The sequence below is a fragment of the Pelophylax lessonae genome, assembly GCF_965119305.1.
Source record: "Pelophylax lessonae genome assembly, chromosome: 1".
NCBI lineage: Eukaryota > Metazoa > Chordata > Amphibia > Anura > Ranidae > Pelophylax > Pelophylax lessonae.
The window spans coordinates 198,064,158-198,081,314 of NC_138768.1; the positions used below are offsets into that span (position 1 = coordinate 198,064,158).

At 43.5% G+C, this 17,157-nt stretch overlaps 1 protein-coding gene across 5 annotated transcripts in view; it reads left to right on the top strand.

Moving 5' to 3' along the window:
- The window catches only part of CSNK1G3 (casein kinase 1 gamma 3), a 273,308-nt gene that overhangs the window by 215,651 nt on the left and 40,500 nt on the right, over positions 1-17,157 (top strand). For all 5 annotated transcript variants that reach the window (XM_082261673.1, XM_082261672.1, XM_082261674.1 and 2 more), the window contains exon 10: positions 2,121-2,216. In XM_082261673.1, the coding sequence (XP_082117799.1) occupies positions 2,121-2,216 (96 nt within the window). The remainder of the gene's footprint in view (positions 1-2,120; positions 2,217-17,157) is intronic.

Genomic DNA, 17,157 nt, shown 5'->3' on the forward strand with positions numbered 1-17,157 from the left:
TAAACAATGGATGGTGAGAAAAAGTCCAATATATAATGGTGCAAATCATATATAAGTGCAGCAAATCCCGTCACCAGTGAAGGTAGAAATATATTGCGCTCACCAGATGGATGGGACCCCAAAACACCTTATAGTGTAGGAGTCAAACAGGCTTAAGAATGATGGAGTATCCCCACAGATTTTTCACCGATTCCAACAGCAACCATGCAAATCTCCGGTAGATGAAATAATTCAGAGATTCCCCTTCCACATGGTGGATGGTAAAACCGAAAAAAATGGAGGGACATATAGCGTAATATTGCTAAAATCAATTTAATATCAATAAAGCTGATACACTTACAGACATCCGTGAAAGACAGGCATATAAGATGTAAAACAGCTGGGCTGACCAAGTCCTCTTTACATGTTTCGGCATAAATGCCTTTTTCAAAAGCTAAAGTCAGCAGGTAGCCAGTGTTCATATATATATAGAGGTAGAATTAATTGGGTACACCTGTAGGAAGTAGGCAGTGGACTGCATGGAAACCGGAAGTAAAACCGGCGTGCGTTCCAAGCCTCACTATGGTATAGCGCCAAAAATTAAGCCTGTTAAATCATAAGGGGAAAATAAGTATTTAATAAGTATTTAACAGGAAGTGATGAAATGCCTGGAGGGGATGGCATTAGCCATCGTACACCCCAAGCCTCTTTCTGGATTGTAAGACAGGATATGCTGACATCACATCCGGGACTGGGCGGAAGTGATGTCAGCGTCAAAACATCGAGGGGGGACGGCATTTAACCATCATCAACCCCAAGCCTCCATCTGAAATGTAAAACCGGATATGCCGACATCACATCCGGGATTGGGCGGAAGTGATGTCAGCAAGGCAAGGCGGACCGCTTTACCGGAAGTTAGGGCATATCAATACACCAGGTCAACAAACCAGAAATGGAGACAACTCAGATTGGCCGATTCAGCAAATAGTGAATAACGCCAATAAGAGAACAAATATATATATATTAAAAAAGAATAGCGCACACATGCAAAAGAAATGACTATCAAATATGGAGACAATCCATAAATAAAAATGTGGATTTAGTCCCACCATATGGCCATACCGTGCTCAAGCCCACTACTACGTCAAAGTACCCAATTATTTCTTGGGTTTGTAAGGCGGCCACTTGGCTGTCTATTCCTATGTTCACCAAGCTTTACCAGGCTAATGCGGGAGCATCAACTGATGCCATTTTTGGATGCAGAGTTCTGCAGGCAGCAGTTTGACTGGCCTGTATTTTTTTTTTTTTTTTTTTTGCCTGCCCCTTATAAAGCACTGTGCTAGCAGGTGATGATCTAAAGCGGTAACTGTGTCCTCCAATAAATACAGAAATAATGATTTTACCAAGACTAGAAAAAAATATACTGTTTTTACTTAAATAGCTTATAATGTATTTTTTTTTTTTTTTAACTTGTTACCTTGCTATGTGATCATTATAACATCCCAGTGATCACATAATCAGGAACCACGCTGCTGTCAGATATAGTGTAGTGAGGTCACAGAGCAAGGTCAAAACTGCAATTTTATATGTTTTTATTGCATCAAGCTATGCGGCCAGAATGTCGCTTCAGAAGTTGACTAAAATGCTTATCAGCGGTACAGTAAAAAGTTTAAATTGTACAGTACCATAATGTTGAGACACCTGTCACATCAACTTTCTTTGTACGGTATGTCCATATGTGGTAACACAGTTTGATACTTTTATGTCCGAGCCCAAAGAATTACCCTGAAGCCCAGTAGTGCATCTGTGTTGAATACATTGCATTGTTCAGTGCTGCAGTGCATTTTAGCCTATGTCGGTTGCACAGATCTGTAGGGATGTAGATCCATCGAATGTGAGCCATTGATAAGTGGCAAACTTATATGCTTTGGTGTACTGCAGGGGTGTCCAAACTATGGCCCTCCAGCTGTTGCGAGGCATTGTAAATCTCTGACATTCACAGACCTAGCTAGGCAAGATGGGATTTGTAGTTCCTGAACAGCTGGAGGGCCATAGTTTGGACACCCCTGGTGTACTGCATCTCTATATTATAAAACATACTCTTTTTTTTTTTTTTTTTTCTTTTCCCCCCCTCACAACAGCCCACGCCAGTTGGCTCCATTCATGCAGATCCAGCTCTTTCATCAAACAGAGAAGCACATCAACACAGAGACAAGATGCAGCAAGCCAAAAATCAGGTAAGTGTGACCATGTCTGCTAAAAACGTAACCTTTTTTTGTCTTTTAGTATCAACAAATATGTTCTTACTAATCTTTTTTTGTAAGTTAAAAATAATACAAATAATATACTATTATGTAGAGGTAACACAAGGTGTTCCTAATGTAGTATTTTTTTTCTATCTTTTTAGTTCTAACTGCCAATGCTTAGTTTTATAATAAATGTATTTACCTTCTAATTTTTATGTGCAGTAGGACAGCAACTGTCAGCATCTGGATAAGGTTTAGGTAAATACAGTGCATCCAGTAAGTATTCACAGTGCTTCACTTTTTCCACATTTTGTTATGTTACAGCATTATTCCAAAATAGATTAACTTATTTTCCTCAAGATTCTCCAACAATACCCCATAACGACAATGTGAAAGAAGTTTGTTTGAAATTTTTGTAAATGTTTAAAAAAAAAAAATCACATGTACATAAGTATTCACAACCTTTGCCATGTGAGTCCTGTTTCCACTAATCATCTTTGAGATGTTTCTACAACTTGATTGGAGTTCCTGTGGTAAATTCAATTGATTGGACATAATTTGGCAAGGCACACACCTGCCTATTTAAGGTTCCACAGTTAAAAGTCATGTCAGAGCACAAACCCAAGAAGAAGCTCGTGTTCGCGAACGAAACATGTCAGAACGGCGTCATTACCCTTGTGACATCCATTCCTAGACCAGACCCTGCAGACTCCCACACTCACGTCATCTACCTGTGGATGGACACTACACACACAGAGCGGCACAAATGAGTGCTCTGTTAGACTATCTCTGTTAATTCTGTCCATGAGGCATTGGGCGCTTTCAGCGTGACTGGGGAGTGGTGAGATCCCGCTGACTGACTTTGTGTATACTGTCCATAGGACACCGACTCCACGTGTAGCCGGTCTCCTAGCAAGATTCTGCGTGCACACCGCTCCTATCTGCATCCGTCCACCCACAATCCAACTTTACACAGCCAGGCTGTTGGGCTACAATTCAGCACATTGGTGCGCAGACCCCATTTAGTCTTTACCTGCACTTACAGCTGTACTCTGCAAATGAACCACTGATTGACTGTTTCAGCGAATCCAGCCATCCATCCATCCCTCCCTCATATACTCCATATGACATCTGGCCCTGTACTACCTTTGAAGCCAAAGACTGGCCAACTGTGGTAAAAACCACATTATACTTCATCTGCAGCCACTTGTACTAGTGCCTCTATGATTTACCATCGGATTTGATGAGTGTGTGGTGGATGTGTGGTTTGTGTGCGTGTCTGCAGCTGCTTTCTTGTCTGGTTTTGACAAAGTTGTCATTTTTACTTTTTGTTGGAGGTTTTTGCAATTTTTCATGTTCTATTTTTACCAAATATACTATAATAAAGCTGTTTATAATTGACCGGTTTATCCTCTCTGAAGATTTCTTTGTGGACCTTTTAGTTAAATATAAGAGCACAAACCAAGCCATGAAGTCCAGGGAATTGTCTGTAGACCTCTGAGACAGGATTGCATCAACGCACAGATCTGGGGAAGGGTACTGAAACATTGCTGCAGATTTAAAGGTCCCAATGAGCACAGTGGCCTCCATTATCTTATCTTTCAATGGAGAAAGTTTGGAACCACCCGGACTCTTCCTAGAGCGGGCCCACCGGCCAAACTGGAGAGAAGGGTCTTAGGGAGGTGACCAAAAACCTAATGGTCACTCTGACAGAGCTCCAGCGTTTCTCTGTGGAGAGAAAGAATCTTAGAGAGGAACAACCATTTCTGCAGCACTCAACCAATCAGGCCTGTGTGGTAGAGTGGCCAGACGGAAGCCACTCCTCGGTAAAAGGCACATAAGAGACTGCCTTCAGTTTGCCAAAAAGCACCTGAAGGTCTCTGACCATGAGAAACAAAATTCTCTGGTCTAATGAAACAAAGATTGAACTCTCTGGTCTGAATGGCAAGTGTCATGTGGGGAGGAAACCAGGCACCGCTCATCACTTGGCCAATACCTTCCCTACAGTAAAGTATGGTGATGGCAGCATTATGCTGTGGGGATGTTTTTTAGTGGCAGGAACTGGGAGACTAGTCAGGATTAAGGGAAAGATAAATTCAGCAATGTACAGAGACATCCTTGATCCTTGCTCCAGAGTGCTCTGGACCTCAGACTGGGGCGAAGGTTAATTTTCCAACAGGGCAACAACTCTAAGCACTAACAGCCATGATAACATAGGAGCGGCTACGGGACAACTCTGTGAATGTCCTTGAGTGGCCCAGACTTTAACCCAATTGAACATCTCTGGAGAGATCTGAAAATGGCTGTGCACCGATGCTCGCCATCCAACCAGATGGAAATTGAGAGGTCCTGCAAAGAAGGAGAGAAACTGCTCAACAATAGGCGTGTGCCATGCTTGCAGCATCATACTCAAAAATTCTTAAAGCTGTAATTTTGTGCCAAAATCGCTTCAACAAAGTATTGAGAAAAGGCTGTAAATACTTTTTTGTTTTTAATAAATTTGCAAAGATTTCAAACAAACGTCTTTCATTTTGTCATTATGGGATATTGTTTGTAGAATGTTGAGAAAAATTTTGAATTTAATCAATTTTGAAATAAGGCTGTAACATAAAATGAGGAAAAATGAAAGCGCTGTGAATACTTTCCGGATGCACTGTATAGAAGACAGTCAACATAGGTTTATATTTCCACTATTGTCAAAGAAGCCCACACTCTAGTGAAATTACCAAGCTAGGCCACAAATAAGTGGTTTTAACATTAGCATCTGACAAGCCAGGAACCCCTACACCTGATACAGTATCTCATACAAGTGAGTACACCCTTCACATTTTTGTAAATATTTTATATCTTTTTCATTTGGCAACCCTGAAGAAATGACACTTTGCTACAATGTAAAGTAGTGCGTGTACAGCTTGTAGAACAGTGTACATTTACTGTCCCCTCAAATTAACCCAACACATAGCCATTAATGTCTAAACCGCTGGCAACAAAATTGAGTACACCCCTAAGTGAAATAGTCCAAATTGGGCCCAATTGGCCATTTTCCTCCCTGGTGTCATGTGACTCCTTACTGTTACAAGGTCTCAGGTGTAAATCTGGAGCAGGTATGTTAATTTTGGTGTTATCGCTCTCACTCTCTCCTACTGGTTAATGGAAGTTCAACATGGCACCTCATGGCAAAGAACTCTGAGGATCTGAAAAAAATAATTGTTGCTCTACATAAAGATGGCCTAGGCTAGAAGAAGATTGCCAAGACCCTGAAACTGAGCTGCAGCATGGTGGCCAAGACCATACAGTGGTTTAACAGGACCGGTTCCTCTCAGAACAGGCCTCGCCATGGTCGACCAAAGAAGTTGAGTGCATGTTCTCAGCATCCTAGCCAGAGGTTGTCTTTGGGAAATGGACGTATGAGTGCTGCCAGCTTTCCTGCAGAGGTTGGCGGGTGTGGGGGGTCATCCTGTCATTGCTCAAACCATACGTCGCAAAATGCATCAAATTGGTCTGCATGGCTATCGTCCCGGAAGGAAGTCTTTTCTAAGATGATGCACAAAAAGCACGCAAACCATTTGCTTAAGACAAGCAGACTAAGGACATGGATTACTGGAACCGTGTCCTGTGGTCTGATGAGACCAAGATAAACTTATTTGATCAGATGGTGTCAAGCATGTGTGGCAGCAACCAATTGAGGAGTACAAAGACAAGTGTGTCTTGCCTACAGTCAAGCATGGTGGTGGGAGTGTCATGCTCCGGGGCTGCATGAGTTCTTCCGCCACTGGGGAGCTTCAGTTCGAGGGAACCATGACTGCCAACATGTACTGTGACATACTGAAGCAGAGCATGATCCCCCCCTTCAGAGACTGGGCTGCAGGGCAGTATTCCAACATAACCCCAAACACTCCTCCAAAGCGACTACTGCCTTGGTAAAGAAGCTGGGGGTAAAAGTGATGGACTGGCCAAGCATGTCTCCAGACCTAAACCCTATTGAGCATCTGGGAGGCATCCTCATTTGGAAGGTGGCGGAGCGCAAGGTCTTATCCACCAGCTCTGTGATGTTGTCATGGAAAAGAGGACGAGGAATCCAGTGGCAACTTGTGAAGCTCTGGTGAACTCCATGCCCAAGAGGATTAAGGCAGTGCTTGAAAATAATGGTGGCCACACAAAATAGACACTTTGGGCCCAATTTGGACATTTTCACTTAGGGGTGTACTCACTTTTTTTGCCAGCGGTTTAGACATTAAACACTTAAAGACCAGCTGCTGCAGATATACTGCGGCAGGCTGGCTCTCCTGCGCAAACCGACGTATGGAGCGGGTCTCGGGCGCGCACGCGCCTGCTCTCTAGCCCTGCAGCTAAGCAACGGGTCCGGCTGCCGGAATGGCCGCCGGGAACCCGGCGATGGCTGCCGGTAACCACAGTAATCACTGCAGGAACTGACAGAAGGCAGTGTGCAATTGTAAACCCGGCACACCGCTCATCAGTCACTTACAGAAACAGGGCTCCTGTGTTCTTGTTGTTTTGGAACACAGAAGCCCTGTTTCCATCCACTAAGTCTGGCCCCCACACATTTACAATTACCCCCCAGGTACACATTTTAACCTTTTGATTGCCCCTGGTGTTAACCCCTTCCCTGCCAGTGTCGTCATTACAGTAGCAGTGCTTATATTTAGCACTGATTACTGTAATGTCACTGGTCCCCCTAAAAGTATCAAATGTCAGGGGTCTGATCTATCCGCCATACATCCATTACATATGCTGGATCAAATGAAACTTGAGTAGAATTACAATAGTTGTCCAAAGCAAATTACTGCTTTTCCTGATTTAAAAAAAAATAAACCAATGGGCTTCTGTGGACATCTGCTAGTATTCAATTAGTGTTTTTGACTTAGTGGTGAATATGATACACAGTTCCTCTGTTGCTATTCAGTGATGGTAAAAGGCCGCTGTAAGTTCAGGGATGATGCCTAACTATACATTGGATGGCTGCTGTTTCACTCTCACAGTTTGGTTATATTTTCTCACAAAACATTTTGCAAGTAAACCATTTTATTCCATTTTACTGCTTTAATTTGTTGCCCCATGGCACTCAAAAAATGACAATGTACTGGTCCATTTGTAAGCACGGACTGAGTAGCTATTTAGCGCTTAAATTGTAAGTCCTGCTAGCCATAGAAAAAAAGAACTCCATCCAAAAGTTATTCAGTTTTGGTTTAATAAGGGGTGGATTAATCATTCAACCTCTTCGGTCTCTTAGATACTTGGGTGTTGATAGTTCCTCAAAGTCTCCACTCTTTTCCGTAAGGCCTTAAAGTTAAATTCCAGGCAAATGGCAAAATTCACAGCTGAAATTATAAACAGGTCCATAAATATTGGGACATCAACACAATTTTAATCTTTTTGGCTCTATAATGGATTTGAAATGCAACAAACAATATGTGCTTTAACTGCAGACTTTCAGCTTTAATTTGAGGGTATTTACATCCAAATCAGGTGAAAGGTGTAGGAATTACAACAGTTTGTATATGTGCATGGCCAGGTGTGTGTTATTCCCTCATTATCCCATTTACAAGAAGCAGATAAAAGGTCCAGAGTTCATTTCAAGTGTGCTATTTGCATTTGGAATCTGTTGCTGTCAACTCTCAATATGAGATCCAAAGAGCTGTCACTATCAGTGAAGCAAGCCATCATTAGGCTGAAAAAAACAAACCCATCAGAGAGATAGCAAAAACATTAGGTGTGGCCAAATCAACTGTTTGGAATATCCTTAAAAAGAAAGAACGCACCCGCGAGCTCAGCAACACCAAAAGACCACGGAAAACATCTGTGGTGGATCACCAAAGAATTATTTCCCTGGTAAAGAAAACACCCTTCAACAGTTGGCCAGATCAAGAACACTCTCCAGGAGGTAGGTGTATGTGTGTCAAACTCAACAATCAAGAGAAGACTTCACCAGAGTGAATACAGAGGGTTCACCACAAGATGTAAGCCATTGGTGAGCCTCAAAAACAGGAAGGCCAGATTAGAGTTTGCTAAACATATAAAAAAGCCTTCACAGTTCTGGAACAACATCCTATGGACAAATGAGACCAAGATCAACTTGTACCAGAGTGATGGGAAGAGAGAGAGTATGAAGAAGGAAAGGAGCTGCTCATGATCCAAAGCATACCACTTCATGAGTGAAGCATGGTGGTGGTAGTGTCATGGCGTGGGCATGTATGGCTGCCAATGGAACTGGTTCTCTTGTATTGATGATGAATTCTGAAGTGTTTCGGGCAATATCTGCTTATATTCAGCCAAATGCTTCAGAACTCATTGGATGGCACTTTGCAGTGCAGATGGACAATGACCTGAAGCATACTGCGAAAGCAACCAAAGAGTTTTTTAAAGGAAAGAAGTGGAATGTTATGCAATGGCCAAGTCAATCACCTGACCTGAGCCCGATTGAGCATGCATTTTACTTGCTGAAGACAAAACTGAAGTGAAAATGCTCCAAGAACAGGCAGGAACTGAAGACAGTTGCAGTAGAGGCCTGGCAGAGCATCACCAGGGATGAAACCCAGCATCTGGTGATGTCTATGCGTTCCAGACTTTAGGCTGTAATTGACTGCAATGGATTTGCAACCAAGTATTAAAAAGTGAAAGTTTGATTTATGATTGTTAATCTATCCCATTACTTTTAGTCCCTTAAAAAGTGGGAGGCACATATACAAACTGTTGTAATTCCTACACCGTTCACCCTATTTGGATGATAATATCCTCAGATTAAAGCTTAAAGTCTGCAGTTAAAACACATCTTGTTTGTTTCATTTCAAATCCATTGTGGTGGTGTATAGAGCCAAAAAAATTTGAATTGTGTCGATTTCCCAATATTTATGGACCTGACTGTATATGTGAATTGGTTTACTTGCTGAAGCACTTGTCATTCTGTGCAGTTTTGTAATAGAATCCTCCAGGACCCACCCATCCTGTGACTGGGACAGCAAAGTAGCAAAAAGCATGCTAATGCGAAAAGACAGGCATGGGTTCCTGATTAGGTTAATAACTGTGAAGAAAGCAATATAGCCTTGCTTGTTTCACACCGTTTCCCTGGCCCTTCCCAGTTTGATGTCTGTTTTGCAGAGAATTTCAGGAGTCTAATAAAATATTTAAGCACTTCCACCAACATGATATAGATTATTTGTTATTCTTGCATATCTGACATTCAAGGGTAACTGAGGTCACATGCTCACTGCTCAATCCAACGGCCATTTTACTGTATGGAAAATCCATCAGGGGACTATGATGCCATCATTAATCTTAATTGGCATGGTGAATAGACACTGGAAATTCTGGTGATAAACTACTACTAAAGTCTCCAAGACTCATTAGTAGTCAAAATATGATTTGGCTTGACAGCTATTACACTAAATGGGGTTTCGCTTTCGTTCATTGATGGACATAGCTCCTTGTATTCATAACCATTGGGTTATACTGCCCCCCCACAGGAGTAGGACTTAAGGCAGAAAAAAATTCTGGCTACACCCATGGGCAGTCCTAGGGTGTTTTCTCCCTCTCTCTTCTATAGCCACTATATTTTTTCTACCTAGTCAGGAGTAAGGATCTTTGGTTCTGGCAAAATTCTCTGAAGGTTTATTGTTGGTGGTCTCCGGTTATTTAGTCGAGTCCCTGTTGCCTGGTTGGCTGTTTAGTTTTGGGAATTTTTTGGTTGTTCCCACTCCTCATATTTAACACTGCCTTGGGATGTCCCAATGGTTATGAACACCAGGAGCTGTGTCTATCAATAAACGTAAGAGAAAATGGGATTTTTGACTTACCATAATATCCATTTGTTAGATGTTTGACGGACACAGTACCCACCCTTCTGCAGATTTATTATTCTCCTGACACTGCTTGTTACAAAACTGAGTGGCTATAGCAGAGAGAGGGAGTATACCCCCATGGGTGTAGTCAGAATTTTTTTCTGCCTAGTGTCCTACTCCTGTAGGGGGCAGTATAACCCAATGGTTATAAATACCAGGAGCTGTGTCCATCAATGAACACCAGAGAAATGGATTTTACGGCAAGTCAAAAATCCCATATTTGGATGGATGGTGCTTTTAAGAGCAGGTGCTCTATAATTCATAGTAGCCTGCCAAAATTAATGTTGTGCAAGTAATTTTTTTAATTTCTCCTACCATGTAGTGGGCTGCTTCACATCAGTACTATTTGCACCATTGTTTAAGATATCGATTATGTATTACATATTATAGTGCTTGAATGTACCAGTGTCCAGTAGGTCATGAACCCAGTGCAGTATGTCTGAATTACATTATCTGCAATGAGCTATACTGCAAGTGTATGCTTTTTGTATCTTGACATCAAACTGTGTCCTGTGTGTAGCAGTGGGCTAAAACCCACCAACATTTAAACTTAGTTAAAGTTTAGCCAATAGCTAACTCTAGATCTACTGGAAGCCACACCTAAAACTAATCAATCTAATCTTGTAATGCACAAATTGCTATACATTTTGTGAAGCCGTTTTGGCCCAGTCTCCAACGGCATAAGCTGTGTGCAGGAGACAACCAAGAACGGCTGGTGAAGTGACGTCCCCTATAGACTAATGGGGCTTCCATTTCCAGCTGCCTCTTCTGCACCCGCCTACACAGAGGCGTAACTGGACTGGACCGGCTGCTGAAAAGGTATGTATAGCGATTTTTGCTTTAAAGGTTAGATAGGTTCGTATTAGAATGTGGCTGCCAGTAGATTTAGTTAGTTTTTAGCTCAACTTCTACTTTAACAGTGGTACAACACCATTTTGCACAGGATTCTTCAGCAATAGAAGAATTGCTTTAGTAAGTCTTTCAGTGTAATAAATCTTTGTTATCCGTTCAATTGACATGGTGCATTCAGTGACACGCAGCACAGTTCGTACTATGTTTTATTAGAAGTGTTCTGATTTGTTATCGATGGCTTTCAGATGAAGGCCAACATTTCATAAAGCTAGTTTTGTCATTTGTCAAAAGCAGTGCAAAACGTATTTTCTCTATCGTTCATTGACTGATGCAGCTTCATGTTTTCTTGACCATTGGCTTATGCTCCTCCCTTCAGGAATAGGAAACGGCAGGAAAAAGCTTTCACCACACCTATGGGGCTGTCCCTGCAGGCATAACCCCATACACTCTGCTACAGCCCTCAGTTTGTAGGACCTACTTCCTTGCTGGGACTTCAGTCTTAGCTGTTCTTTTTTTGTGGGAACCTTTTTGTTTTGCAAGTTATTCCTTGAGTAGAGTTCCTGGAGAACTACAAGCAACAGCCGGCTGGGTTTTGGAGTGGATATTCTAGATCCTAAAGGTCTCCCAGCCGGACAGCAAGTGTCCCGGCTGACCTTGGGTATACCAACCAACACCCCCCCCCCAATCCCATAGGGCGTGCAGGTTCCTACCTCTGACGGGTGGATATATTGCGGCCACTGCGGGGGGGGGGGGGGAGAATGCCTTTTGTTTGCAAACGCCGCTGGGGGTCCTGGAGACCGCATGGCGTACAGTGGGCGCTGCCATTTTGCTGTAGACTTGCTCTTCATTGCAATGCATGGACAGCCATTTTTTTTAACATTCCCCATAGGAATGGATGGGGCGCCCATTTTATTGTAGTCCACATGCTGGACAGCACAGGCAGACTCTGGATACTCTAGGCATGACCCAGGTGAATTTCACTTCCTCTCTCAGATCGTTTCATTCTGCTGTACAGATAATTTTTGCAAGCCTCTTGATCGGTTTGGTAATGTTTTTTTTTTATTTTGGGTCTCTTGTGGGTTTCCTCACACACACTGCTGACACTGTGTTAGGCTCGGACTTGCTGTGCAGCGGTGCGATTGCCTTTTTGTAACTTTTTGTAAAGCGACACTGCATTGTTTATACTCCAGTGTAAATAGAGTCCCAGGACCTACAGACCCTCTCAGTGCGGCTGGGGAACCCTCTGGGTCGCAGCCTATGTCAGGTTTTACAGCAGTCTTTAAAAGCCTGGTATCAAAAGTGGATTTAGTGTTAAGAAGTAACTCTAGCCATAACCGCACTCTGCCTTCACCTCCTTGTGCTTTATCTTCAGATTCTGAGGCAGATATGGCCGCCACAGATGCACCCCACCCTGGTGGCTCGGTGTCGTTGCATTCTGATGGCGAAGAGGACCTGTCCTCAGCCGCTGCGCGGGAAAGTGCATTGGTGGAAGCACTTATAGTTTCAGTGCATGAAACTTTAAAAATGGCTGATGAGTCTACAGTGTCAGGAACTCGGGGGTGTCTTTTGGCACCCGCAAATCCCAGAAATCGGGCAAAGTGCTTCCCTGCCCGGAACTTTTTGACAATATTGTCAATGAACAGTGGGGGCTCATCAAGCACATGTTGGTGGTGCCCAAACATTTTAAACGCCGTTATCCCTTCGCGGATAAGGTTTCCACTCGGTGGACCATGCCACCAAAGGGGGATCACCCAGTTTCCAGACTGAATAAGTCTGTGGTCCCGGTGGAAGAATCCCCAGCTTTTACGGATCCTGTTGATAGACAGATTGAGTCTCTATTCCGCCATTTACATGTGTTAGCGGGCTCAATATTGAAAGCAATTTTTGTGATGACCTTGGTCTCAGATTGTCACTAAATGAGTGAAGTTACTAAAAGGTGTGATGCGTCGCTGGATGCGGCTCCCCTGGTGGCCAGAGTGTCTGCGATGGGGATTGCTATTAAAAGCATGGTGTGGTTAAAGAGCTGGTCTGTCGACCAGGCTTCAAAAAAGGCTTTTTGACCTACCCTTTACAGGGGAGAGGTTGTTTGGATCCTCCCTGGATGAGCTGATCAAAGGCATTAATGGTGGGAAGAGTACTCTTTTCCCTCAATCCTCTAAGGGCCCCACGTACAAAATGGGGACCTTCTTTTACCGCTGATACCTCCGGGTCCCAAGAAAAAGGAAAGCCATTCAGGTCTTCTGGGAGTTTCAGGGAAACATGGTCAGGTAAACCGGAGCCAGGCAAATCTGGATCTGCAGACAAATTCTCGTCTGCGTGAAGGGGCGCCCTCACCCGATTCTGGGGCGGGAGGGATGTCTTTGCTTCTTTCCAGAACCATGGACTTCCTTGTTTCAGGACAAATCGGTTCATGAACTGATCCGATCAGGGTACAAGATCGAATCCTGGTCTTGACTGTCAAGCAGGTTCTTCTCATCCAACCTGCACCTGTCTCCAGACTGTTTTGGGATCTCCGAGCGGCCGTACAAGATTTGCTGTCGCAAAGGGTGATTGTGCTGGTTCCCTCTCAGGAACGTTTTCAGGGGTTTTAGTCAAATCTGTTTACTCTGCCCAGGAAGGAAGGCAAAGTATGTCCAATCCTGGACCTCAAGGTTTTGTACCGCTTTGTGCTGGTACAGAGTTTTCGAATGGAGTCCATTCCACAGTAGTGGCGTCCCTACACCAGGGAGACTTTTTGGCCTCCATAGATATCAAGGACTCATATCTACAGATTCCTATCTACGCTGGACACCAGCAATTTCTCCGCTTCGCTATAGGAGAGGAGCATTATCAATTTGCGATGTTACCCTTTGGTCTCGCCTCTTCCGCCAGGGTCTTTACCAGGGTGTTGGCACTGGTTTTGGCATTACTGCGTCAATGGGGGATTTCGGTGCTGGGGTACCTGGACAATCTATTGAGGGCGGACTCTTGATCGGCCCAGTTTGTTTGGAACATCAATTTCAAAAAACCTGCCCTGATGCCTTCCATGAGACTGGATTATCTGGGCCTGACTCTGGACTTTCTTCCACCGGACAAATTTCAAAAATTGCAGGGGGTGATCCGTTTGTTGTTGGAAAACAATCTGTCTTCTTTGCGGACTTGCATGCGGTCCTTGGGTCTGATGGTATCAACCTTCGAAGCGGTTTGGTTTGCTCAGTTCCACACGAGACCCTTACAAAAGGAGATTATCATAAAATGGAACAAGGATCCAAAAGCCTTGGGCCAATTTAATTTGGTTGAGTCGCAACACAAAGTCTGCTCTTCGGTGATGGATTCACTCTACAGCACGTCGTCAGGGCAAGTCCTTCCTTCCGTTGTATTTGACGGTGGTAACCACAGATGCCAGCCTATTAGGCTGGGGAGGACTGCTGGGGAAGCTCTGCGCTCAGTGATCCCTACTATGGTGAAGGCGAGGGAGGAGTCTTTCAGCAAGATATACTATCGTACGTCAAAAGCATACATTTCTTGGTGTGAGTTGATTGGCGCTCATCCTCGATCCTTTTCTGTGGCTCGAATCTTAATCTTTCTTCAACAGGGCGTTGATCAGAAGTTGGCCTTGAGTACCATCAAGGGGCAGGTGTTTGCCCTGGCAATCCTCTTTCAGAGACCCTTAGCCACACAGTCTTTTTAGTTCCTACCTTCATTCAGGGGGTTCGACGTGTGGCTCCACCTGTATGATCTCTTTTTCCGCTGTGGGGTTTAAAAGTATTACTTTCGGTTCTCCAGAGACCTCTGAGATTATTCTGGAGATTCCCTTGCACATGTTATCCCAGAAGGTGACATTCTTGGTGGCTATTACCTCAGCCCACAGGGCATCGGAATTGGTGGCATTATCCTGTCGCAACCCCGATTTAGTGGTCCATAGGGATAAAGTGGTTCTTCATCCCTGTCCATCATTCCTGCCCAAAATTTGTCTTTGACTTCCATTTGAATGAGGACATTGTGTTGCCTTCCTTGTGTCCCAAACCAACTCATCCCAAGGAATTTGCCTTGCATACTTTGGATGCGGTTCATGCGATTCGGAGGTATCTGGCAGCTACTGAGTCTTTTTGGAGGTCAGACTCACTTTTTGTGTTTACGGACGGACCAAGAAAAGGGCTGGCCGCTTCTTCGGCTACCATCTCTAGATGGATCAGACAGACTGTGTCCCAGGCCTATACCATTAAGAGTCAAGTCCCACCTGTCACGGCTCATTATACTCAGGCGATGAGTGCTCCTTGATCCTTCCGTCTTTAGGCTTTAATATTGCAAGTTTGCAAGGCGGCCACTTGGGTCGTCCGTGCATACCTTTAACAAAATTCTATAAGGTAGATACTTTGTCATCTGCTGATGCTGCTGTTTAAGAGGGGCTGTTCCCTCTTGAGGGATGTTTTTTTCTTTAAACCTTTATTTTTCAGACGGGGCTCCTGTGACCCGGGGCTACTGTGTCCTGGTTAAGGGCTCATATGTTTAGCCTTGGGTTATTTTCCCCACCCCTCATTTTTCCTTTTGGCACTGCTTTTGGACGTCCCACTAGTTATGATTTTTGGAGCGCTGTGTCCGTCAATGAATGAATAAGAAAATGGGATTTTTTGTACTTGCCGTAAAATCTATTTCTCTGAGTTCATCAACGGACACAGCACCCACCCCTCTATGGCGTTCTTATACTTCTAATACTGCTTGCTACTATACTGATTACCTAGAGCAGAGAGGGGGGTTATATACCAGCTGAGGACGGCCCGTGGGCTTAGCCAGGTGTTTTTTGTTCTGCCTATTCCTACTCCTGGAGGAGGCAATATAACCCACTAGTTATGATTTATGGAGCGCTGTCTGTCGATGAACTCAGAGAAATGGATTTTACGGTAAGTACAAAATCCAATTTTTTAAAAAATTTTTGTCTTGTTTTCCTTTTTCTTTTGCATTTTACCCAACCTTATCTAGATTAAAGCACACACAGGTTACAGTTACAGGTTACACACCAGATAGGTCTAAAGCAGAAGAATCAAGGGTTTAATTTAAAAATGAATGGACATTAATCATATTCAAACGGCTATATCATGGGCCTCGTGAATGAAATTTCCTTGAACTGTTTGTGGTGCTGAGCTGCACAGATTATTAAAATAGTGAAATCCTTTTTCATGACCATTTGACCTCACATCAGACAACCTCTGCTTATATTTGTGCCCATCCAAGGGTGTAATGAATGAAAGACACTGATCAGCTGCCTCAGACGATTACGGAGTTCCCTTCTAGCCATATTTTTATTTAATAATTAAGAGGATCACTTGTTTTTACCAACATGTGAAACCTCACAAGCTATCCACAATATGAGTGTTTTAATCTATCACACAGATATTCCAGAACTTAAACCATCCATAGTTCTAGAGGCAGAATGTTTCACACAGTATTATGCAGGACCAGCCTGAAACCACACAAGCCATTCTCAGCTTGAGGCAACATTACCTGCCCACACTGATAGAGACTGAATGAATCTCATGGGATAAGTCTGTATTAGCCTGTGAGACAATACAATTCTTCCAAATTGCTAGGGACTGGATATGTCACGCAAAATAAAGCCGTTCTAGACTGAGACACTACAGACCATCCACATTGTTAGACTGGATATGTCACACAAGACAAGTCTGTTCTAGATTGTGAAACCACACAGACCATCACATTGCTAAGGACTGGATGTGTTACACAAGATAAGTCCGTACTAGACGGAGACACCACAGACCATCCACAGTGCTAGGGACTGGATATGTCACACAAAATAAGGCAGTGCTAGCATGTGAGACACCACAGACCATGCACAGTGCTAGGGACTGGATATGTCACATAAGATAAGGTAGTACTGGACTTTGAGATACCACAGACCATTCACAGTGCTGGAAACTGGATGGATCACCTAGTATAAGGGAATACGTTTAAGTGTTTGAAGAAAGAGGTGTTGTAAATCCTTATGCATATAACCAGAGATTAAACAAATCCTCCTATATAAGTTGTACCTGTTTATCTGCGATCCTCTCTTCTCTTTACCTCTGTTCAAAGTCCAGAATGTATAAAGCTTGTCTGAGCTGTCAGAAAAAGGGGGTGGAGAGATGAAATTAAAAACTGCATCATTCTGTGAGAAGAGCACTGAGAGATGATTGGGGCGAAGGGACACACCCCCCCTAATACAGAAACAGAACTGAGGTTTACAATCA